The sequence below is a fragment of the Rattus rattus genome, chromosome 13 (assembly GCF_011064425.1).
Source record: "Rattus rattus isolate New Zealand chromosome 13, Rrattus_CSIRO_v1, whole genome shotgun sequence".
Lineage (NCBI taxonomy): Eukaryota > Metazoa > Chordata > Mammalia > Rodentia > Muridae > Rattus > Rattus rattus.
The window spans coordinates 40,820,527-40,844,014 of NC_046166.1; the positions used below are offsets into that span (position 1 = coordinate 40,820,527).

The window sequence follows — 23,488 nt, forward strand, 5'->3', positions numbered from 1 at the left end:
AGTTGCTTTTTCATAAATCATCCCCATGCTAATAAAAACAAAAATTATTTTGCTGAACCTTGTTTGTTACAAGACTTTTTAGCTCTCACTGTTTTGAGATCTCATATTTTTAAGGGAGGGGAGTTTTGCTTGCGGAGATTCTTTGAGCATCCATCGTGAGTGGAAGTCTTTCCACCCGAGCGGAGTCCACTGTGATCCCAATGTGCTTCAGTGTTCAATGCTGATTGACTTCATAATGCGAGGGATAGAGGAGAGTCATGGGAGGGTGTGTGTGTGTGTGTGTGTGTGTGTGTGTGTGTGTGTGTGTGTGTGTGTGACAAATGGTAGGGTGTTCTAATGAACCCGCTCACTTGCAAATTTGTCTTCCTGCAGGTGATGTGTCACCAATCAGTATGTCCCCCATCAGTCAATCTCAGTTTATTCCACTCGGGGAAATCCTTTGCTTGGCCATCTCGGCAATGAACTCTTCGAGAAAGCCTGTCACCCAGGAGGCGCTGATGGAACACCTGACGACGTGTTTCCCAGGTAACGAGAAAGAATGGAGCTCTTTCCAAATGGATACAGGCTGTGGGTGTGGGCTGTGGGTGTGGACTGTGGGTGTGAACTGTGGGTGTGGACTGTGGGTGTGGGCTATGGGTGTGGATTGTAGGTGTGGGCTATAGGTGTGGACTGTTGGATGCAGACTGTGGGTGTGGGCTTCAGGGCTTTAAAGGAACACTGGAGATAAAAACTTCACCCAACTGACTAGACACCTTTCTTCTATTATTTATAATAATAACAACAACAACAACAACAACATCAGTCCTTTAATTATAGTGTCTTCTATAGTACTGTAGGCATAGTACCTTTTATTTTATTTTAATTTATCTTTATAATTTGATATAATACTTTTTAACTTATACTTAAGGGGAAAAATTAAGTCAATTTCATAAGAAATTGGTGAAAAGGACCAAGATTCGACTCATGATTTGCAGTTGAGCCTTCCTTAAACGTATAAACCCAGGACTCTCAGAAGCGGATAGAATGCAAGTCCTAAGAGTTTGACCACAGAAATGAATAATGCCAAAAATAAATAAGTCCCCCTTGTTTGTGCTGTGAACCAGTGAGCCTTAAAAAGGGTTACTTCATGAATCGAGACTTTGTTTTAAAAGGAAAAAAAAGTACTTCTTTTCCTTTTTATTTAATTTATTCTTTTATTTTATGTGCCTTGGTGTTTTGCCTGCACATTATGTCTGCGTGTGAGTGTTTAATCTTGGAGTTACAGACAGTTGTGTGCTGCCACATGGGGGCTGGTAATCAAACCTGGGTTCTCTGGATGAGCAGTCAGTGTTCTTAACTCCTGAGCCATCTCTCCAGCCCCCGCCTTTTTCCCCCTTAAATATTACGAAGTGAAGACAATAGGGCCACTGCAGTACAAATGGTCATTGGTGGTTCCGGTGGGGAAAATTGCTTGGAGTGGGATACACTGGACACTTCTGCTCCAACTTGAGGGGGTGCCTCACTATTCCTCTTGAGCGCAGTGCCCCCAGCTATCAATGCGAAGTCTAATGTTCCAAGAGAATCTCAAAATCCCATGTGATGTGCAACCTCCCAGGCAATTTTCTGTGTGTGCACACGTATACATTGATGGGCAGTGCACACTTTATGGGGCTGCCCGTTTGCCAGCTTGACGACTCTACCTCTTTCTAAGTGGAAATAGGAATGACATTAAAGATGAGCGCATGGTATACTTGACGCCCATTCAGCTCGTCACAGACTTTCGGACATACACGCTGTTGGCGGAATCGGCTTTGGCTACAGTAATACCGGATGATAAGCAACCACAGATAGCCAGAGATGTGCAACAATGAGTATTTACTTAGGTCCTAAGTCTGAGGGTGTCCTAGGAGTCAGGCTGGGACTTAGAAGGTGGCCCTGTTCCTGCCCACACTGCCTGTCTTCGGAAAAAAACCTTTTGGTCATATCTTATCCCCGAATATTGCATTGATAAAGCAATCTTGCCTTGGCCTGAAGTCAAGGTGTAGAAAACACACACACACACACACACACACACACACACACACACACACACACACACACACACACACACACACACGGAAAGGGCGGAAGAACCAACTCTATGAAGATTAATAATACAACCCTCCATCATTGGTCTCCATACTTGACCTCTTGCCTCAAAGAAACTTTGCATTTCCCTCTCCTTAACTCCCCCTTCCTTTCTTCCACTTACATTCCCTATTTTGTTATTGTTCTTTTTGTTTTTGTTCTTGTTTTTTAGTTTTTCAAGACAGGGTTTCTCTGTGTAGCCTTGGCTGTCCTGGAACTCACGCTATAGACCAGTTGGCCCTAAACTCTGAGATCCTCCTGCTTCTGCCGCCTGAGTGTTAGTTAGGCCTAAAGGTGTGCACAGCCATGCCTTCCCTGCTTTTTAAACGTCAGCGTTTTTATATTATACATGCTGTTCAAACACTAATATCAGCTTAGCCTTTCAACCTATGAGTCATCTTAAATGTTATAGCATTTCATTATCCCCTAACATCCTTCCTTTTCTAGCGACCAGACAACTTCTCCCAGTGGTAGTGAGATAGACAGAGGTGCAGATCCCCAGGGAAGGAGGAGCGATGCTCTCAGCCAATGCTGCCCTCTGGGATTCGAAAACCCTCTTCCTGCAGTAGACCTAAGCTCCTGCCTCAGACATCAAACAGTCCGGCTGCTTTTAAAGTCTTTGTGTTGTTGGTTATACAGCTTCACGGGGAAGCCATGTGTCCTCAGAAGCGGTTCCATGCTTCCCGTCACTATGAAATAGTAAAGAATGCAGAGCTGGTATGCGATAGTAAAATGCTCATCCCTGCTGAGCAGCAAACAGTGCCACAAAGTTACAGTGCACCCTAGAAAAGGGAACCGGTGATGCTCAAATTAGTACCTCCTTTGCCAGCCTCTGTGGTAATGAGGCACCAACCAAAACTTTCTGTCTGTGTAACGCACTGATGACCATCGGCCAGACCTAGACATTTGCAAGGTCACCATGTAGACTTTACAAAGCATGGCCTGCAGGCCTAGAAGGACTGAACCACCTGTCTTTGGGAGTAAAGTTTTATTGGAACACAGATATCTCGGTATTATCTTTGGCTCCTTGGACATAGTGGTAGCGCAGAGGAGATGCCAACAGAGGTCACAGGGCCCAGAAAGCCTCCACGATTTACTAATTGGTTTTTCATAGAAAAACTTTGACAAACCCAGGTCCAGGACACAGTCCTAATTATTTAATTTTTTTCTTTAGTAACAACCTTTGTTTTCTTTAGTTTCGTTTTAAATGTTTGTTTTTTGAGACACTGAGTCTCACTGTGTAGGCTACACTGGCCTTGAATATTCTTTAATCGTCTGCCTCTACAGATGTACGCCATTATGCCTGACTTAATAGCTCTAAACATTTAACTAGTATTTCATAAAATAATGACATTTTCTTGTTGTGCCTGCCTCCTTTCCTTTCTTCTCCTTCTTTTATTTGTTGCTTTTTTGTTGGCTGTGTCAGGACAAAACATCATGGAGAACCTAACATTGTTTAAACTCTCCTTGAAAAAAATCTATTTTCAGTGACAATTCTAGAAGTCTGGAGGGTTTTTAATACCTTCTTTGTTTTAAAGGTACGGCTGTTTACTTCTTTTGTAGTTTACTATTTGAAGAAAAAGGGGAGGAGTCTAATAAAGTATCATTTAAACATTTGAATTCTTATATTTGATATGTTTCATGGATAAATAAAAAGGATAGTTCAGAGTGTGATCTTTCAGTACTTTGGACATTGGTATTCCAAAGATTAAAGTTTTCTAGTAGAACAGTAAACTGAAACAAATGATAGTTTTTGTTTTGTTTTGTTTTGTTTTTTTCTTCTTTTTTTTTTCTTCAAAGTCCTGCTCTCTTCCTGGAACCCACTTTACAGGGCCCCTCTCCCCATCCTTGCATCCCCCTGAATGCACCCCCCCAGCACCTCAAATCACGGCAGGACTAGAAACATCCTCTCCCACGGAGGCCAGACAAAGGCAGCCCAATTAGAGATCAAAATCTACAAGACAGGCACAGAGTCAGGGTAGGCTCCTGCTCTGTTGTTGGGGTGCCCGCATGAAGACCAAGCTGCACATCTGCTACGTATGTAAAAGGGTGGGGAGAACAGCTAAGTCCATCCTTTGTATGTTCTTTGGTTGGTGGTTCGTTGCCTGGGAGTCCCCAAAGGTCTAGGTTAGTTGACTCTGTTGGTTTCTTGTGGAGTCCCTATCCACTCCAGGTTGCTCAATCCTTCCCCCAGCTCTTCCACAACACTTCCTGAGCTCCAGCTAATGCTTGGCTGTGGGTCTCCACATCTGTTTCTGTTGGCTGCTAGGTGGAGCCTCCCAGAGGACAGCTATGCTAAGCTCCTGTGTATACGTAGAAGAGGTTATTATTAATAGCGTCAGGGATTGGTTCTTGCCCGTGGGATGGATCTCCAGTTGGGCAGTCAAGGTTGGCCATTCCCTCTGTCTCTGCTCCATCTTTGTCCCTGCACTTCTTGAGGCAGGAGAAAGTTTGGGGTGAAGGTTTTGTGTGATTTGGTGTCCTCTCCCTCCACTGGAGTCCTACCTGGATACAGGGGGTGGCCACTTCAGGCTCCATATCCCCCACTGCTATGAGCTGAACTTTGAAAATCAGCTCAACAAATTCTAAGCACCAGTTTTCCATACAGAATTGCATGTTCATGTTTGCTTTTGTGTGTGTTGGTGTATGTGGTATGTCTGTGGGGGTGTGTGCGTGTGTGTGTGTGTGTGTGTGTGTGTGTGTGTGTGTGTGTGTGTGAAAGACATGGCCATGCTGAAGACTGAAACCAGGGCCTTGCGCATGCCAAGCAAGTCTTCTACCACAGAACTACAGCTCCGGCCTAAGAATATTTTTTTTTAACGATCTTAAGAGAACACTTGTTTTTCAGATTTCTAAAGAACTGTTCACCCTTTCATCCAGGATAAGTGCTCAATTACATTGGGCTAATCCTTGTTAAGTTGTTAGAATCGGGTCTTTCTGGAAGCAAGGCTGACTCACTTCAGGCAAATGGAAGACCATGAGACTGGATGTGGGGTTGAAGCTGGCTTAGCCTTAGCTGCAGAACATTTCATGTTCTCTCTGATTCATCTTCCTGAATTCTCACACAGCCAGTGTTCTTTACAAATAAGAATTATAACACAATGAAGGCCATTAAACATGCCAATCTAAAGCCGGACGTGATGTCATGTGCCTGTGGACCCAGGTTCTCTTGAAGGTAATGGGTGAAGATTGCTTGAGCTCCTGGGTTCCAGGCCAGTCAGAACAATGGACACAGATCCTATCTTCAAATAAAAACACATTTTAATCTAAAATCACTCACATTCTCTGTTCTGAGAATTAATCATATTTGCAGGTTTAAAGCACAATGAGGCTCTGAGAAATATCATGTAGTCACGATGCACTTTAACGAGCAACCTTCGCTTTGGACGCTGTGAAGGCACGGAAGGGGGAGAGGTCCAGCTTTAGCTCCATTAGATTACAGAGCTGAGTTTTGTTCTTGGCCCTCTCCAGTTCTGATTCATGATCAACTACAGGGGTAGTATCTGGAAACGATAAAGCCTGCAGGTTATCAGCACTTTGTCAGGTTAGCCCTGCAAGTGTCTAACAGAACTGGTAGACTCAGGATTAGCAAGATGACTGGAAACACGAGTTACTATAGTAAGGCACCTCTGTCTATCTCACTACCACTGGGAGAAGTAAATGATGATGTTTTCAAAGTAAATGATGATTGGTGTAGCTGAAAATCAAAGGTATATAAAATGCAGATGGTTCTTGTCCCTCTACTTGGGAGTAAGTAGAGAAATTTTTTTTAATGGTAAATAGCATATATTATGTTGTGCTCATGATTCTATATGAATCTGTGAGTTTTCCAAGACCAACAGTAATGACTGTTCTTAATAGGAGTCATGGGCTAGAGAGAGATGGCCTGGCAGTTGAAAATACTTGTTGTTCTTCTAAAAGACCCAAGTTAGATCCTCAGCACGTTAGGCTCCTCCCAACCAAATGATACTCTAGTCCCAGATGATTGAAGTCCTCTTCTGGCCTCTGTGGGTACTCTTACACACTAGGTGTGTTCTCTCTCTCTCTCTCTCTCTCTCTCTCTCTCTCTCTCTCTCTCTCTCTGAAAAAAAAGTAGCTTAACTTCCTTTAATAACACAAGGTAAATTGTTTAATTAAAACGAAGCTACATTAAGCAGTGTGCTGTGTGTGAGCCTCTTCCTTGCTAAGAATGTCTTCCAAAGAGAGCACACATAGATGGGGATGCTCTGTTGTGTCCACAGACTTCCTCTAACTGAGAATGCCAGACAGGCTCTAATGCATTAGATCCCGTTTTCATTGTTTGACCGGACTGAGGGCACACAGACTTCTCAGCTCACCCAGATGTTCCAGTTGCTACAGCACATCATTGGGAGGTAATCTGGGTTCCCATAGGTCCTGACCCAAAGGTGGGACTCCTAATGGCCAGTGTGTATTGCACAGGTGCTCTCTGGTACACACTGTTGCGCATGCACCAAGTTCACATAAACTCCCAGCAGTTCTAGGAGAATAGACGCCCCAGAGATTAAGTTGCCAGCTGCCTTAATGCCACCACCTTCAAGGGCTGCTACAATGGTACAGGGAGAACAGCGAAAAAGTTGTAGTGTGCAGCTCTGGAAACCAGAAATCCTAAGTCACGATGTCCGCAGGGGTGTCTGTTTCCTGCCTAAAGCTGTGAGTGAAGACTGGGTTCTGAGCACCTCTCCTTGATTTGCGGGGTAGCCATCTTTGACCTGTGTCTCTTCACGTCGTTCTCTTCCACCTATGCCTCTCTCTGTGTCATTTTCCCCTTTCCAGAAGGACCTTACTCCCAGTGGATTATGGCCCACTCTAATGACCTCATTTTAACTTGACTACTCCTGCAAAGACCCTATCTCCAAAAAAGGAAAAGGTCAGTTGGAGGGGACCACTGGGGGCGTGAGAATCTTAAGGTGTGAGGAGATATTTACTTTGTATTACAATTAAAGCTTGCAAACAGAAAAGGTTCCTTTAGGTTCACCGTTGGGAAGGGTTCAGCCTGTGCTTAGATGGACCCATTACTTTTAGGTTTGTGGTGAGTCTGCTTTTTGGGGTAAGATCACAGCCTGGAAGCTAAAGAGAGAGGAAGAGGCCTAGGCCACACACTGCCCTTCAAGGGCTCCATTGACCTAAAGGCTTCATTGTATAAAAGTACTTCTTCCCCTTAACAGCAAGGACCAAGCTTTTAACACAGGAATCTTAGGGAGCATTCTAGATCTAACCATAGTAGGGAATGAGGTGGTGGTGGGGGGGAGAACAACCCAACCAGTAACACTACTACAGAGATAGAGTGGGCTTCCAATAGAGCAGTCTGGCCTCAGAACCTAAGCTTTCAGTCCCCACATTCTATTGCTTTGATTCTGATGGTTGACTCATGTGAAACTGCCATTTTTTGTGTGTCAAATATTGGCAGTATTTATATGTTTTGATCTGATCTGTTTCTAAATTGTAGAAGTTTAAATCAATTGTGTAAATACCACCACTCTTCATGTACCTGACGCTGACAGATGCAGAATATCCAAAGAATAAAGTAAGTAGCATGCAACCTGGAGAATCTCTGATCTCCTGAGGATTTCTCTCAGGAGAAGCCTAAGCATTTACGCACATACCCTGGAAAGCTGTGTACACCGTGGCACAGTAAGACCTGTATTCCACCTTGGCAATGAAGTTCTAGCAAATGCAGATGTTTGGGTCTTCGTGATCAAACTTATTAGTGTGTGAATGCACCTATTAGGGCTCAACTGTTAGACATTAGGACAGTCACCTCCATCAGCTGGCTTTTGCCAGTAAGGACAACGTTATCTGTCACTACCACAGTAGACAGTTTCAACATGCAAAGTCGTGGACTTCAACGCTGCGAGGAATGTTGGAGTGGTCCAGTCCTTTGTGTAGGGTTGAGACCTCATGGTTTTTACCCCTTCCACTTTGGCGTGTCTATTGTTGTTGCCCTTGTTCACCTCATGCTTGGGTAGTCATGCTTAGAATGGGAGAAATGGTGTCTCCCAGGGAAGAGCAACCAATCGTTTACCCAATACCAAAACCAAATATCACCTCTGAAAGCATGCATATGAGTAAGATTATACAGACTGGGAATCTTACAGTAAGTGTAAATGTATGCATAAACATATAATATTATATAATACAGATAATAACAGTGAATAAAAACAGAGAACATGGGTTTGTTTCTTTTTCTCACTTTATTTATTCTCTTTACATCCTGATCGCAGCCCCCCTTCCTCTCCTCCCAGTCCCACCCTCATATCCTTCCTCTCCTCCATTCCCTCTTCCCCTTCTCCTCTGAGAAGGGAAAGCCTCCCCACTTGGGTACCAACTGACCCTGGCACATCAAGTTATAACAGGACTAGGCTCATCCTCTCCCATGGAAGCCAGACAAGACAGCCCAGCTAGGGGAAAGGAGTGAAAGGGAAGCAACAGAGTCAAAGGCAGCCCCCTGTTCCACTTGTTAGGGAGGCCATATGCACATCTGCTACATATGTGTAGGAGGCCTGGGTCCAGCCCATGCATGGTCTTTGGTTGGTGGTTCAGTCTCTGTGAGCCCCCATGGAGGTGATGGATTTGAACAAAGAGCAAAGTGTGGTATACAGAAAGGCTGAGAGGGATGAAAGGAAAGGGAGAAATCATATAGTTATAATCTCAAACTTAAAAGAAGTTTTGAAAAGACGTAGTCAAATCAAGTTGCCCTTTTTTATAAAACCTATAAAAATTAACTTTAAAGTAATTCTATATATGTGTATATATGTAAACATTTCAGCCTGTGATATATATATCATATATACATACACATATATACATATATATATGTATATATACACATACACATGATATTGGGTTGTTTTAACCTCTCTTCCCTGGTGATCTTATTGAAAAAGTATTTTCTGAAAATTTATGTTACTTTTCATCATTTTCCTGTCCTTTTCAAAACAGTCTCTCTTTCATGATGCTTAAGAAAGGCTTTGTAGCCGTAGCAATCTAACTCTCTAACTTCATCTCTCTCTTGCAGCAATTGCCCAGATGTTGTGGATGGAACTCAAACAAGGTCTCACACATGCTAGGCAAAGAGTCCTTCCGCCATCTCATCCCCAAGCTTCTTCCTGTTTTTAACACCTTTTCCCTCTCTAGGTGGTAATATTCATAGGAGTCAGCAGAGGAAACTGGGATTCACACTAAACATAATAAACACCTTTGAAGCTTGCTTACGTGTCATGAGGTGATATCTCAAATTTGGCAATGTTAATAGGACTCTGAAAATCGGGGGTACACAGCCTGTCTGTCCCTTCCTCCCTCTCACAAGCATCTCTGTTTTTTGCTTTTAGGTGTTCCAACCCCAAGCCAAGAAATTCTACGGCATACCCTAAACACACTGGTACGGGAGAGGAAAATCTATCCGACTCCGGATGGCTATTTCATTGTGACCCCACAGACTTATTTCATTACTCCTTCCCTCATAAGAACTAACAGTAAGTGGTACCACTTGGACGAGAGGGTACCTGACAGGTCTCAGTGTACCTCTCCACAACCAGGAACCATAACGCCCTCTGCCTCAGGCTGTGTCAGGGAAAGGACATTACCCAGAAAGCACTGCGACTCTTGCCACTGCTGCCGAGAAGACATGCACAGCATGCATGCCTCCACTCTGCAGAGGAAGCCCGCCAAGGACTGCAAAGACCCTTACTGCCCTCCTCCGCTGTGCCAGATGCCACCCACTGATAAAAGCAAAAGTACTATAAATTTCTCTTATAAGACGGAAACTCTCTCTAAACCTAAAGATGGTGAAAAGCAGTCCAAGAAATTCGGCCTTAAGTTATTCCGGCTGAGTTTTAAGAAAGACAAGACCAAACAGCTGGCCAATTTCTCTGCCCAGTTTCCTCCTGAGGAGTGGCCTCTGCGAGACGAGGACACGCCCACGACTATCCCCCGGGAGGTGGAGATGGAGATCATCCGTCGTATCAACCCGGACTTGACGGTGGAAAATGTCATGAGGCACACTGCACTGATGAAGAAACTTGAAGAAGAAAAAGCTCACCGGAGCAAAGCCGGGTCCTCCGCCCACCACAGTGGAAGGAGTAAAAAGAGCCGGACTCACCGAAAGTCCCACGGGAAGTCTCGGTCACACAGCAAGACTCGAGTGTCCAAAGGAGATCCTTCGGATGGCTCGCATCTGGATATCCCCGGTGAGAGGGAGTATGAATTTTGCGACCCTCTAACCAGGGCCCCCAGAGAGGGCTGCTTCATCATTGAACACAAAGGAGACAACTTCATCATGCACAGCAACACGAACGTGATCGAGTCCCATTTCCCCATGACGCCAGAATGGGATGTGTCTGGCGAACTGGCCAAAAGGAGAACGGAGATGCCCTTTCCCGAACCTTCCAGGGGAAGCTCCCACTCCAAAGTGCACCGAAGCCACAGCCATACCCAGGACCGGAGGTCCAGGAATGAGAGGTCCAACAAGGCCAAGGAGAGATCCAGGTCAATGGATAACTCCAAAGGCCCCCTGGGCGCTTCTTCTCTCGGGACTCCGGAAGACCTGGCTGAAGGCTGCAGCCAAGATGACCAAACACCCAGCCAATCATACATTGACGACAGTACGTTAAGGCCTGCGCAAACGATTGGTCATCAAAGGGCTCATATTCCTTCTGCCAGCTATAAAGAGGTGTGCATTCCAGAAATAGTTGGTGGCAGCAAGGAACCTTCTAGTGCTTGTAGCCTTTTGGAGCCAGGCAAATCCCCTGAGAGTATGCCGTCTTATGGGGAACTCAGCCCTTGCCCGGCAAAAACAGCTGTGGATGACTATTTTCAGTGCAACACTTCTAGTGAGACTGTGCTCACAGCACCGTCTCCTTTAGGGAAGAATAAGGAGGACCACGACACTTTGACCTTGGTGGAGGGGGTAAAAAAGCTGTCTCCATCTGAGAGGCAGACCCCCCACTCTTCCAGGGATCCTGTTGGGCACAAGGAGGAGTCACCAAAAGGGCCAGGTGGGGGCCCTGTAGCCTCTGGTGGTGTGGCAGAGGGGTTGGCCAATGGCCGTCTTGTCCAACATCATAGTGCAGAACCCAGCAACTTGGACAAAAGGAAAGAAATATTCAGCAAAGACACACTGTTCAAACCTCTACACAGCACCTTGTCTGTAAACAGCTATCACAAATCCAGCTTGTCCCTCCTCAAATCTCACCCGAAGTCACCTGCTGACACACTGCCAGGCCGATGTGAGAAAATGGAACCTTCCCTTGGGACATCTGCGGCCCAAGCCATGCCTCCGTCCCAGCGTCAGCAGGAGCCTGGAGGGAACCAGGAGGCCTCCTTTGACTATTACAACGTCTCCGACGACGACGACTCTGAGGAAGGGGCCAACAAAAACACAGAGGAGGAGAAAAACAGAGATGATGTGGGCACCATGCAGTGGCTCCTCGAGAGGGAGAAGGAAAGAGACTTGCAGAGGAAGTTTGAGAAGAACCTCACCCTCCTCGCCCCAAAGGAAACCGATAGCAGCAGCAACCAGAGAGCCACCCACTCAGCCCGGCTCGACAGCATGGACAGTAGCAGCATCACCGTGGACAGTGGATTCAACTCCCCACGGTAGGGCGAGCTGTCCTTCTATATACGTGTACACCCGCCAGGGCCCGGGGCTTTATGCAGATAACTGGTTTCACAGTCTCGGATTGTGAATGAGGGCTGTGAGTTGCATGACTTGTGTTGTTAACAGCCTGTTTCTAACTTCTTTTTCAGGAATTGAAAAAAAAAATGTTTCTGCAGCTGTAGAGATCACCAATCTGGACTGGTGGGTTGGTTTCTTCCCTAAGGCTTGCACCACAGTCTAATCTGACCACACATCCCAGTGGTTTTCTTCTATTGTGTTGACAACCAGGAGAAGGGATTTTTTTTTTAAGTCCTTCAGAAACCAAAAAAGTAATGTCGTGAGTAGGATGAAGATAGTCAGTTGGAAGAAAGCGGTGGGAAGCAGTTTGGTGCTAGGGTAATGGATCCTTTAATGAGGAAAATAGTAATGGGTTTTACAATCTTTCCAAGGGATCCAGGAGTTCGATATCACTTTAATTCCTATACTGTGCGTGGTTTGTTCTACTTGTTTAGATGTCTTCTTCCACTTCTGTGTGGACAGAGACACGGAAGCTTGTTCTTTTCCCAAAAGTTAGGGACCTCAGCTCTATTAGGTCCAAACAGTTGCCCGCACTTCTCTGCCCGAGCTGTAGAACGGATACTGTCTGTGTGGACACTGCCCTTTAGTGTCCTGATAATTCAGCAGTACTGACAGTGCTGCGTGTATAAAACCTGACGGCGCTCTCCCACGCACGGACATTGTTCAGAGGTGACACACACGCCCCGGGATGTTACACTTCCTGTTTTCCTCCATAACTCTTTTCTTCTCATTAAACAGCAACTTGGAATCTAAATCTTGCTTCTAAATCCTGCTCCAGATTGGTGACTCTTAAGATGTAGAAATACTCCTGAGAGATGAACACATCTTCATCTCCAATTCCCAAGATCTTATACTATTTATAATCACAGGAAGTACCCACATCGGTACTTCATTCATTTACTTACGCTATGCAGAATTATAATGAACGTAGTTGTGATCATTTCACCCTATTTCTGGGTATCTTGGGGACACATTACCCCAAGATCAGACATGGGAATTTTGATAGTGTTAATTCCATAATTAGGCATTTGCTATTTCTTAAAGAACCAGCTCTTGACTTGTTATTATTTTTAGTCATGAAGCCGTGTTTTCCAAGCTAACACATAAATAGACGTTCTGATGTCTAACAGACATCTATCAGAGCTGGAACTCAGGTAAACAGCTAGGGAGTCCAGGAGCTCAGGTCTGCCCTGGGACCTTAAGGATCTTGAGAAATTCCAGGAAGCAGTGGCCCTGGTCTTTGTAAAGAAAATGTTTTGCTAAATATATTTTTTCTACTCCCTATACAGATTTTATTTTCTAGTTGATTTTCTCTGTTCCCATCCATCTGTTTTCCTGTTCTACCCTTTTTCCTCTCTTGAAAAATCCTAGCAGGAGGAACCAGATCATTGAAGGTCTGTGATAAAACTTAAAAGACAGTGCTGGTGAAAAGATGGCTTTCTTGCTTGTGTCTTTATGCCCATTTGTGTACCGTTTAGACTCCTTTGCCTGATGCCTTCCTTACTCTTCATTCAAGCCTTTCACACTTCCCCCTCAGCACCTGGACTTAGGCAGTAAATGGTGGTACTCCCAAGACAGTTTTGAAGGAGATGGTGGGAGTGAGTGGGTTCTAACCCAAAGCCTTTTATAATATTAAAACTTTTGTTTGTTTAGGAGTAAAAAGACATAATCATGAGATAGTTGAACCATTATCTTCACAGAGTGTATTATCATGAAACATGGACTGTGTGACAGAATTCATAAGTAGGGTTACTTCTGGAAGCTTATTTTTGTTTTTCAAGTAAGGCACTTAAAAGTTAAATACCTTGTCACTGTAGAAGGAAAAGTTCATTCTGAAGAGAGAGAACCTTTCCCCACCATCCATGGGTCTGTCTATTAACACCTAATTGGATTTCCTCTCCTGGAACATGTGGAACTCCCAAAAACTTTAAGCAGAAAATGTATATAAGAATTCCTAATTTTACTGTTTTATATTTAAGACCCTTTGGTTGGAAGCTTACTTTCTATACACTTCTCTAGGGTCACCAAGTCACCTTCCTAATGCATGAAAGGATATGAAAAGAACATACGGGGCTTCCAGAGTTTTCAACTTGAGTGTGATATTCCAGTGAAATTACACTGTCATGTGGCCGCTGTGCCATTACTGTGAGGAATGAATTTGAAGTAGACCATTCATAGGGATCTTCCCTCAAAATAATTCATTGAGCAATAATGATTATCCCAAGAAAAAATGGTTTCTCTGTCTACATTTGAAGACATTTAGTGCTTATCCGGAAGTTATGGTTAGCTATGTTTCTAGTCCAGTTTGTGGAAACTAAAGAATATTACAACACACACGAAACTGGAACTGTGCAGTGAAAAGTAAAGTAATATTTAAAATAAAAAGTCTTGACATAAAATGGTCACTGTTTCAAATATGAGACTTCCCCATCCAGCCGAACAACATTCACACAAATACCAGAGAGACTGGAGGCAGCCATGGGCATGTGCCCTGGAAAGCCATTTTGCAAGAAGGAGGATGAACAGCAGAACCACTTTGTGAATCTTCCACCTAGGAAATCCTAAATACTACCCCACCCTGCTTTGAGACAGAGTCATTCTACATAGTTATGACCATCCTGGAACTCACTACGTAGACCAGGCTGGCCTCAAACTCATGAAATCTACCTGCTCTGCCTCCCAAGTGCTGGGATTAAAGATGTGTCCCACCACTCCTGGCCTAAATAGCTCATTTTAAAACGTTGTGTTCCATTTGCTTTTTATTTTTTTCAAAATTAAATTTGAGAAATGTTTTTATTAGTAAAAAGCTGTTAGATTTTCCTCAGTATATCCAGACCCCTTTATATCAGCATCACAAACTACGGTCCTGGTCACGGCTGTAATGAAATCTCTTCTTTGCAGAAACGGGAGTATTGTGTCTATTTATCCCTATGAAAGCATTAGATGCAGCTCAGAGGTGATCAAGGGCATCTTATTCCAGAGACATAGCTAATGTGTCATGTTGGAACAATTCATGTCTCCAGTCCCAAGCCCATTGTCTGGAATTCAACAGGCACACAATAAATGTTAAGTTGTTTTGGACCTTACAATTCATTTTCCCATAAACAAATGTCACTGGCGATAGCGTCCCAACCCAATCCACAGTAGTTGTTACACTGATTATATGACGGATGTGTAACAGAAATGGCACCTTCCTAGCTTTTTAAGGTGCCACTTATTTCTTCTTCACAGTCACTCTTAAGTAGGTAAGTCATAGCACAGTTCTCCCACTATTGACATGAGGAAGTTAGATGCTGTTAAGAGTTATTACCATGGACTCATGAGATGACTTACTGCATAAAAGACACTTGCCACCAAACCTGACACCTCAGGTTGATCCCAGGATCCATATGGTGGAAGACCAGAATCGACTTCCACAAGTTGTCCTTTGTTCTCTGCAGACGTATCATGGTGCATGTGCGCACACACAACACACACACACACCATAGTTTTTTTTAAAATGGCTTCCATGATTAAAAGTGCAGTGAATGGGATGCACCATTAAATCAGTCTTTGGGATGCAACATGTTCTTTGCCCTTCATCCTTCCTCCACTGACCCCACACCTCAGTCACAGCTCTGGAAAACTACTGATGGATTTTCTGGGGAAAGAGGTCAGGCAGGTAAGTAGGTAAGCCTTCTGTCCTCGGTGGCATTTTGGAGTACTCTTTATACGTGCCTATGCTAGCAGAGGCTGAATGGAAGAACTTGACTTAGCTCTTTAAACACAGTGATCCTCTCCATCCAAAATGGAGTATTGGGCTTTTGTCGTTTGTTTGGTAGTGAATATATGGCCATTCAAACAATTAATTCTTGGCTCTTTGATGATGCAAACTCGAGGTGCTAAGGGTTCAGTGCTAAGGTCCCAGTCAGGATTCGCCGCTAAGGGAGGAGATGACGTCTAGACCATCTGATAACTAGGTTTAGCTGGCTTAGATTAGGTATGGAGATCAATTCTTCAAATATGTTTTGAACTTTGAATCCTGCCAGTGGGGTGGGCATTTTGAGAATAATTCTGGTTGTTTTGCTCTATGTAAGGAGGTGAACATTTTTAAAGTCACTTTGAGGACCTTGAATAGAGAACCTTTCCCCTCCCTTTCAGCCCAGCTTGAGTGATCTTGTTTCTGTTGTCGTTCTGCACTTTTCAAACATGAACGTTTTAAGTCTCCTATAGCAGTGAAATCAACTCAAGTATTTCTGATTTAGAAAACTTAAACGGAATTAATGAAGTTTTGAAATCACCTCATCCTTAAGAAATAAAAATATTTCTACCAAAGGGAGGCAGGAATGAATTGCAGCTTCACAAATAAATGGGAGAGGGGAGATAAAACATTTTTTAAGTGAACATATAATTACGTTTTAACTGGAGTGTTAAAATAGAGATGGCGGTATAAAGTATTTACAAATGCTTTCATTCCTGTTTGTGTGGTAAAGTCAGCTAGTGGCACGCTTGAAGTCCATCCGCCAAATTAACATCTAATTGAAAGCAAACAAAAGGAATGGAATCTTTCAGTACAATTAGGAGCTTTTCCAAGAGCCATGATGTCTGTGAATTCCCAGTTTTTAGCGAAGTCATCACACAGGCATGGCATGTGTAGTCGTTATTAAAGCCAGTGTGGTCGCCATCTCACACATCACATTTTGAAGTAATTTTCTTGAAAATAACGAACAGTGGAAACCGTTTCAAACCACATTTGGTAGTCAGAAACCAGGTGTGCTGCGGTTCACGTCTCACACGAGTCCAGAGTCTGGGCTGGATGAACTCATGCAGGTAATCGTGGAGATGCATGGTGATAGGACATCACGAACCGACAGAGGAAATCTTAGCTCCGTCCCTTGGTGTTCCTTCCTTCAGGGGCTCAACATATAATTGTTTATGTTGAAAGCAAAACCAAAACCAACCCTTTTTACTCTTTTAGCACTCGGGAAAGCCTGGCTTCCAACACATCAAGCATTGTTGAAAGCAACCGCCGTCAGAATCCTGCTTTGAGTCCGGCCCATGGCGGAGCTGGTCCAACCTTCAACTTCCGCGCCAGTACGGATCCCCCGACCAGCGAAGCTGAGAAATTACAGAAACCTTCCAACTGCTTGCAAGCTTCTGTTACTAGTGTATGATTGTCCTTCTGCCTCAGATCTTCTGTCTCATTCGATACAGCAACGTTTACGACGATTGGGACTGATGTTTACATCTCTTCAAAGGCAAACATCTCAAGCACAGGTTGGGGGTTACTTGAGCTGTGCCGCTAAGTAGGCTAGGGCAAAAAAAAAAAAATCTTCATTTCAGAGTATTGCTTTTCACATGTATGGCTCTGTAGCTACCGAATAGCAGTATGGGAGATACGTACACTTCCGCTTCACTAATTGTATCTGAGCACACATAGGAAAGTCTAAACACTGTAAGTGGAACATGCATTTTTCGATGTCATACAGTTGCCAATTCCATTCTGAAAATGCCACAGAGATGTGTTGCTCCCTGCCGGCCTACGGGGTACGGGCCGTGGGACTCATCCTTGATAACCCCGCCCCCTCAAAACCCCGTCCCCTCAAAAAAAAAAAGCCAAGCCGCCACAAAATGTAAATGTAGGGGTGTGTCCATTGTGAGAAAAACCAGTGCCAAACTGGGCAGAAGGGACCCCAGCCCTTTATGTGTGAGTCCTTTAAAGTACCAGTCATTTTTCACTGTGAGTTTTCACGACACTCTTGCAGGAGCCCATGGAAGTGGGTCAGAGGTCCCTATGGAAGTTGTTGGGGTATTTGTTTTTACTGTTTTCCAACTCACTAAATGCTTGTCTTGAGTTTTTTGTTTTTTTAACCTTCCCTAATCACAAACAGGAATATAGGCCTTTGAGGTGGACAAAGGAAGGGAAATGCGGTCTCATGGGGGCACAGCACTGAGGGCTGGAGAAGGGTGTGTGGATGACCAGGAGGGATGAATCAGATACTGGAGAAGGATGCTTCCCTCCTTGGGACACTTAGGATGATCGAGCTGACTATATTAGATGCGGTGATTAATCTGTTGGGAAGTAAAATGTTCTTTATGATACAAATGAAGAATGTGGCCCGAGGGTGTTATTCTTTCTAATGGAAGGGACATAAATCTATTTTATGTAGTTTTAAATAGAATGCCTAAATTAGGCTGTGGAGATGATTTTTAATGGTTGTAGGAAAAGAGCAAATTTAGGGAGAGTTAAACTTCAGGCCTTTTATTCCTGGGAAGATATCTATAGAGACAACATTTAAAGTAATTTTTGATTAGAAATATACATGGGCCCATGTAATGAACAGCAGAATGTCCTCATTCTGCTGGCGTGGTATATTCTTAATTTGTACTCCCCTAAAGTGTATCAGAATGACACTTATGCATTCATGAACTATGCCAGAGTAATGTTTACAGATACTTTGTAGTGATTTCAGGAGGCACGTTTTGGGTGGACATCATCTTTGCAATGACTTCTCCAAGCTCTGCTTTGGTTTAAGACGTCATGCTCAGTATCCCAAGGCTTTGCAGAAGGGGGACCACTAACCATTACACTTCAGTCCTACCAGAAAGGCTCTCTTCAAAAGTCCCTTGATCTTATTTTCTGAGAAGCGTGGCATACCTCTGTAGGTACTGAAAATCTTATCTGCACGTGGGTTAGGTCTGATCTCAGAAAATGGTCTGAAACAAAGTTACATTCAGTTGAGTGTCAGATGATTTTTGGAGCCATATGCTTTAATGAATTTATAGATAAACAACTTAAAAATCAGTATAAAATATTTTCACTCAAGATTTCAGCAATGAGCATAAGTTTGTGAGCTACTTCTTTTTCTGTGTCAGGCTGAATCACTAGCAAGGTGTCTAAGGGAGCACAGTCATATGAAGCAGTTGGAAACATGTACATTCATTTTGTCTGCTATTTGGAAGTTGTACTATTGGGTCAAACTGGGCTCCTTAAGCTTGGTATAAATTTCTTTTTCTTGCTTATTGTAATGAAGCTTAAGCACAGTTCCCAGTATACTGCTACATTGTTGAAATGCTTAAGGGAATTGGCTTCGAATCCCATATCTTACTTCCTCCTGGCATGCCTCAGTTGTCCAGAAGCACATTGTTTCTCTGATTACTTAAGTAATGTCCAGAAAGAGCAACCATGCATCTGATTACTACATAGTCTGTTTGCTTCAGGAGCCATACACCATAAGATTCCTGGATCTGGTCTAAATTAATTTGCCCCCACCCCCCACCCCGCGCCCTAAAAAAACCTGCTCTGAAACTTTTGGCATACTCAGTTCATAAATAACAGAACTGTTAAAACAATACACTAATCTCTGATTGACCTCTGAACATAGTAGCCATTGAAAGAATTGAGTGCCGTGCGAGCAGGAGAGGACATAATTCTGTTTTAAGCGAAGCTTTAAAATATGCATTTTTGATAGTTCACAAAAAAAACAGGTTTACAGAAGACATTTTCCAAACAAAATGTGTACACTAATCACTATGGAGTACATGATTTAAAAATAATAATAAGTGGATAAGCAAAAGAACTTCCCTTAGACCAGCAGCCATTAGCACTGAATGATGGGCTTTAAAGATGATGTACCACATACACAGATATTCCGTGGAGAAACACTCTCGTCTGAATCTAATCTGGATTCTTGAATGGAGAGGCATTGGTGGTGGGAAGCACATGGCAGTGGGATGCGTACATGTGTCTAAGATGGTCTCCTCAAAATGGTGAGACTCTTTGACTCTCACAGCCTCGAGACTCTCTCCAGGCTTCGTCAGTTTTCTCCACTGGAACCGTAGCTCTGTGTTCTGTGACGGCATGTCTAGTTTTAGAGTTTATCAACGGAAAGGTTTACAAAACTGAATCTGGTTGAATCTCTGTGAGGCATTCAACTTTAAAGGGTCAACACATCTGTCGGCATTTTGCACACGTATGTATTATTATGATACAGCATATTACTTTATGGTAATTTTTATTTTTTACATATAACTACCTCCATGAATTTGATGAAATGGCAGCAGTGTGTTTAAGTGTGTTCTTCAGAAAAAGCAATGTTACAAACGTGTTTCAGCGGTAGGCCATGGCGTGGCGTATGTGTCGGTGACTTACCCATTGGACTCATGACCTTTTCATTGCCATGATTTTCTTTCACAACATTCTTTGCTCCCAACTGTAAGCCTGTTGTCCTCTTTTTCTCTCCCTTCTCCCCCATGAAAGCACATTTGATTTGTTACAAATGAACGAACATTTTAAAATTACTGTCTTCCCTGCTTCTACACGCTCACTATTAGAGAAAAAAAAAGTCTTCTCTGGCAAAGAGCCACTTGGTAAACATTTAGGAAGTTATTAATTCCTATAGAAATTACATTGAATTGTTAGGGTTTTTTTTCCCCCAGTAACAAAAGATATGTGAAAATTTTGGACTGCCAACTTGAAGCACTTTGGGCCTCTCTGCCTCTATGCTACCCTATGGAGCCCAAACTTTTTTTTATTAAAAGAACTGTGCCATGCATTCTGAGATGTCTGTTAAGTAATTTGTCTACCCTTTGATTGCACATCTCAGGAGACTTTAATGAGTGCAAGAATAGGGTGTGTGTGCACCCAATAGAGAAAACCAATGTGAGAGCTGAAATGGGAGTAGCCGGGTAGAAATAAGAAATGCCGGTGTCTTTGATGTTGGAGAATTCAAGTTCAGGAAATATGAATGGAAAGAGAATGTGGAGGAGCAGTGATTTGAATGTCTCTTTTCTGAGAACTCAGCCAATATTGTTACAATGTCACCAAGACAGGAAAGGCAGTAAGGACATAAAAGAACATCGTTTCTCTTTTAGGTTAGCATAGCTTTGTAAAGTCCTACCTAGGATTAACCACTGGTCACCACAAAGTGTACTTGAAGATAAAGTTTGTAACTTCAGTGATAGGCACAGTTCTCACAAAACCATTTGGGAGGGGTAGCGTTCTGAGCTTGCGCTAACAACCAACGACTGGTAATGTTCCGCAGCTCATCCGGCGATCTCAAAGTGCTTCCGAAGCATTAGGCGTACAATTGCAGGGCGGGTCCAGTTTCTCATACCCAGGCTTGACAGGAGCAAACAAATGGAGTGTCTTGAGATCACCCAGAAACACAGTGGCAGCTCTCAGTGACCTATTTTCTATCTGTTTGATAGGCCATGGTGAGAAATCACTAAGATGCTATTTTTATGATGTGTGCTAATAAAGAAAACAAATACAGCTTGACACCTTGTCCATTTCATTCAAAGAGGTATGGGTGTTTGGAATCTCAGCACCTCAGCACCCCTTACTGGTATTGAGTTATGACGTGGGAGAGGAACAAATCCACACCAATGCCACTGTCATCCAAGGCCAGTCCAGACATCCACCTTTGTTTACAGTTCCTTATTAGGTCCCTGTCATATCTGTGTTAAAACAAAACCCCATCTCCAGGAACATTGGCTGCTCCAGGCAGTGGAAGGTGCTGAAACAGTTGTGTTTTTTTTTTCTCTTAATTTTCCTTTAAAATATTCATCAAGCACTCCTCACAGTGTTCAGCAACATACCACTCACTATGCTATATCAAGCCCTGCTTCGTAGAACCTGGGAAGCTGATCCAGTTCCAAGAGTTTTGTCAAATTATGAGATAGAAGGTCTTTGACTTCTGCTTTCTCCTTTCCCACAGACCAGACCCACACCCAACTAGCAGTGCAGTGCAGACCACAGTAGACTCGAAGTGGTGCTTCCTCCCCCGACCCCCAACCCCCATCCATTGTCAAAGCCATCCAATAATGTCCTGTGAGCGAGGGACTCTCTGGCCCGTGTTTAAGGCTTGGGGAAATTAGAAACAAGAAAAATGAATGCAAAAAGCCATGGGAGGCATTGGTTTCCTTTGGGCTAGTTAAACATGGTGGCAAGGGATTGCTATTGTATGAGCTTTGCCAAGAAATACAAAAGACTCAGCCATCACCCCATCCTTCTCGAAGAAGGTTTTATAGTATTAATGATACAAGTGATATTTTCCCATGGAGTTTTCCTTAGGATACATTTCATAAATTATACACATGAGACATTTTAGCATTAGATCTCATGTGTTTGCCAAAGGTACTGGCTTCTCCCTGGCTTGGAGTCCATCCTCTTGTCTTGCATCAGCAACGCAGAGGGGCTCCTCGGTGATGGCTTCTAGAATACATATGCCTGTGTCTTTATTGTTGTGCACAGGCTTAACATTTGCAAAACTGAGAATTCGGCAAAGCTCCAGGGGAACTAAGCGGTCTTGTGATTGTATGCAGGCAGTCAGAGGCCTTTAATGGCTCATTGTCGGCTTCACTTGTGAACACATACACCCTCCCGACTAGGAAAAGGGTGTTTCCAGGTGATGTACCAATGGCTTGGAAAGGCAGAAATGGAAGGTTAGAGCTTGGCTGGTCCTTGTGCACCTGCCTACCTCCCTGTCCAAAGGCTGACCTTGGTACCCGCCCCCCCCATTCCCCTTCTCTCACCCCAAAAGAGGTACCAAATCTGAGACCCGAGCTCTCCTTCAATCCCAGTCCTCTACAGCTCCAGGACCTTCATATAGAACATTCTTGACAGCCCCGCCTTCCTTTCCTCTGAGCGTTACCCTCTCCGCATCCCCACCACCACCAGATACCTACCCCACCACCACTCTTTCCACATTGGAAGAACAGAATACTGTGTAGTATTGTGCACGCATGCCAGTTAGGAGTAGACCTGCCCTCGGGTCACCTTCACATCAGTGTCAACAGCTACAAACATAAAGTCCTTAGAGCAGTCACATCCATACTCTCTGGAAGAGAATTCAATTTGACCATCTAAGTTCCAAGGGATCGTGGCTCTGCGGGTGTCTTTCTCTGCGTGGCTGACTGTGACTATTACATTAGGGTCAGTGAGCTAAGAAGTACGTGTGGGATTCACTGTGTTAGGAAGGAGTTTTGCAGCCAAGACTGCCTTGAATAAAAATGTTTTTGCACTGAAAAAAAAAACTTTAAATGACTTGGTCTCTGGTTGCTGTAAAGGTCATCCAAGATGGATGTTCTGTTTATATTGTATAGTATTTCATAAGAAATAACTGCAGTTCATGAAACGTCTTCCCTAATGTTACTGATTTCTAACAGCACATTTGTAACATGGTTTTTATCGTGTCCGTGTACCATACTGTAAATGATGATTCCTTGTCATGCTTAGTATAATAAGTTAAAAGGAAAAAAAAAAAGGACAGGGATTTTTGTAAGTCTATATTTGAAAGTCCCTCCATATGGTAATATTGTGTTCATGTTGTTTATGTAGTGTTGTGTGAAATATCCATTTTGGATTGTGTTACTTTTTAAGATATTAAATAACATTTGGTTATATGTGTAAGTGGATTTTCTTTTTTGGTACTGGAGAGATAAATTATTTAGACGAGGTCAGTTTCTCTCTCTAATTGATGTGATTTTTGTAACAGAGTTTCTGTTGCGCATTTTTTTATTACAGTTTTTAAATTGAAAACCAAACATGGAGTTCCTGTATCAAAATTCTTTCCCTGTGGCTTTTGAGAAGATCCCATTCGGGGGTGGGTTTAACACAGAGCAATTGTTAGAGCTGCCGTGTGGTCCCATTTTGTATGAAATTATAGAGAAATGTGGTTCTTTGAGGGAATTTCTCTTTTTAAACCA

General features: G+C 43.4%; 1 protein-coding gene across 6 annotated transcripts in view; it reads left to right on the plus strand.

Moving 5' to 3' along the window:
* Stox2 (storkhead box 2) overlaps positions 1-23,192 on the plus strand; it is a 230,855-nt gene extending 207,663 nt beyond the window's left edge. For 3 of the 6 annotated variants that reach the window (XM_032918839.1, XM_032918840.1, XM_032918842.1), the window contains 3 exons: positions 373-525; positions 9,456-11,721; positions 16,758-23,192. In XM_032918839.1, the coding sequence (XP_032774730.1) occupies positions 373-525; positions 9,456-11,721; positions 16,758-16,953 (2,615 nt within the window). In that variant the 3' untranslated portion in view covers positions 16,954-23,192. Of the gene's footprint in view, positions 1-372; positions 526-9,455; positions 11,726-16,757 lie in introns of those variants that run through there. The other 3 variants (XM_032918843.1, XM_032918844.1, XM_032918845.1) reach the window with 1 other exon arrangement.
* Positions 23,193-23,488: the final 296 nt, after the last annotated feature.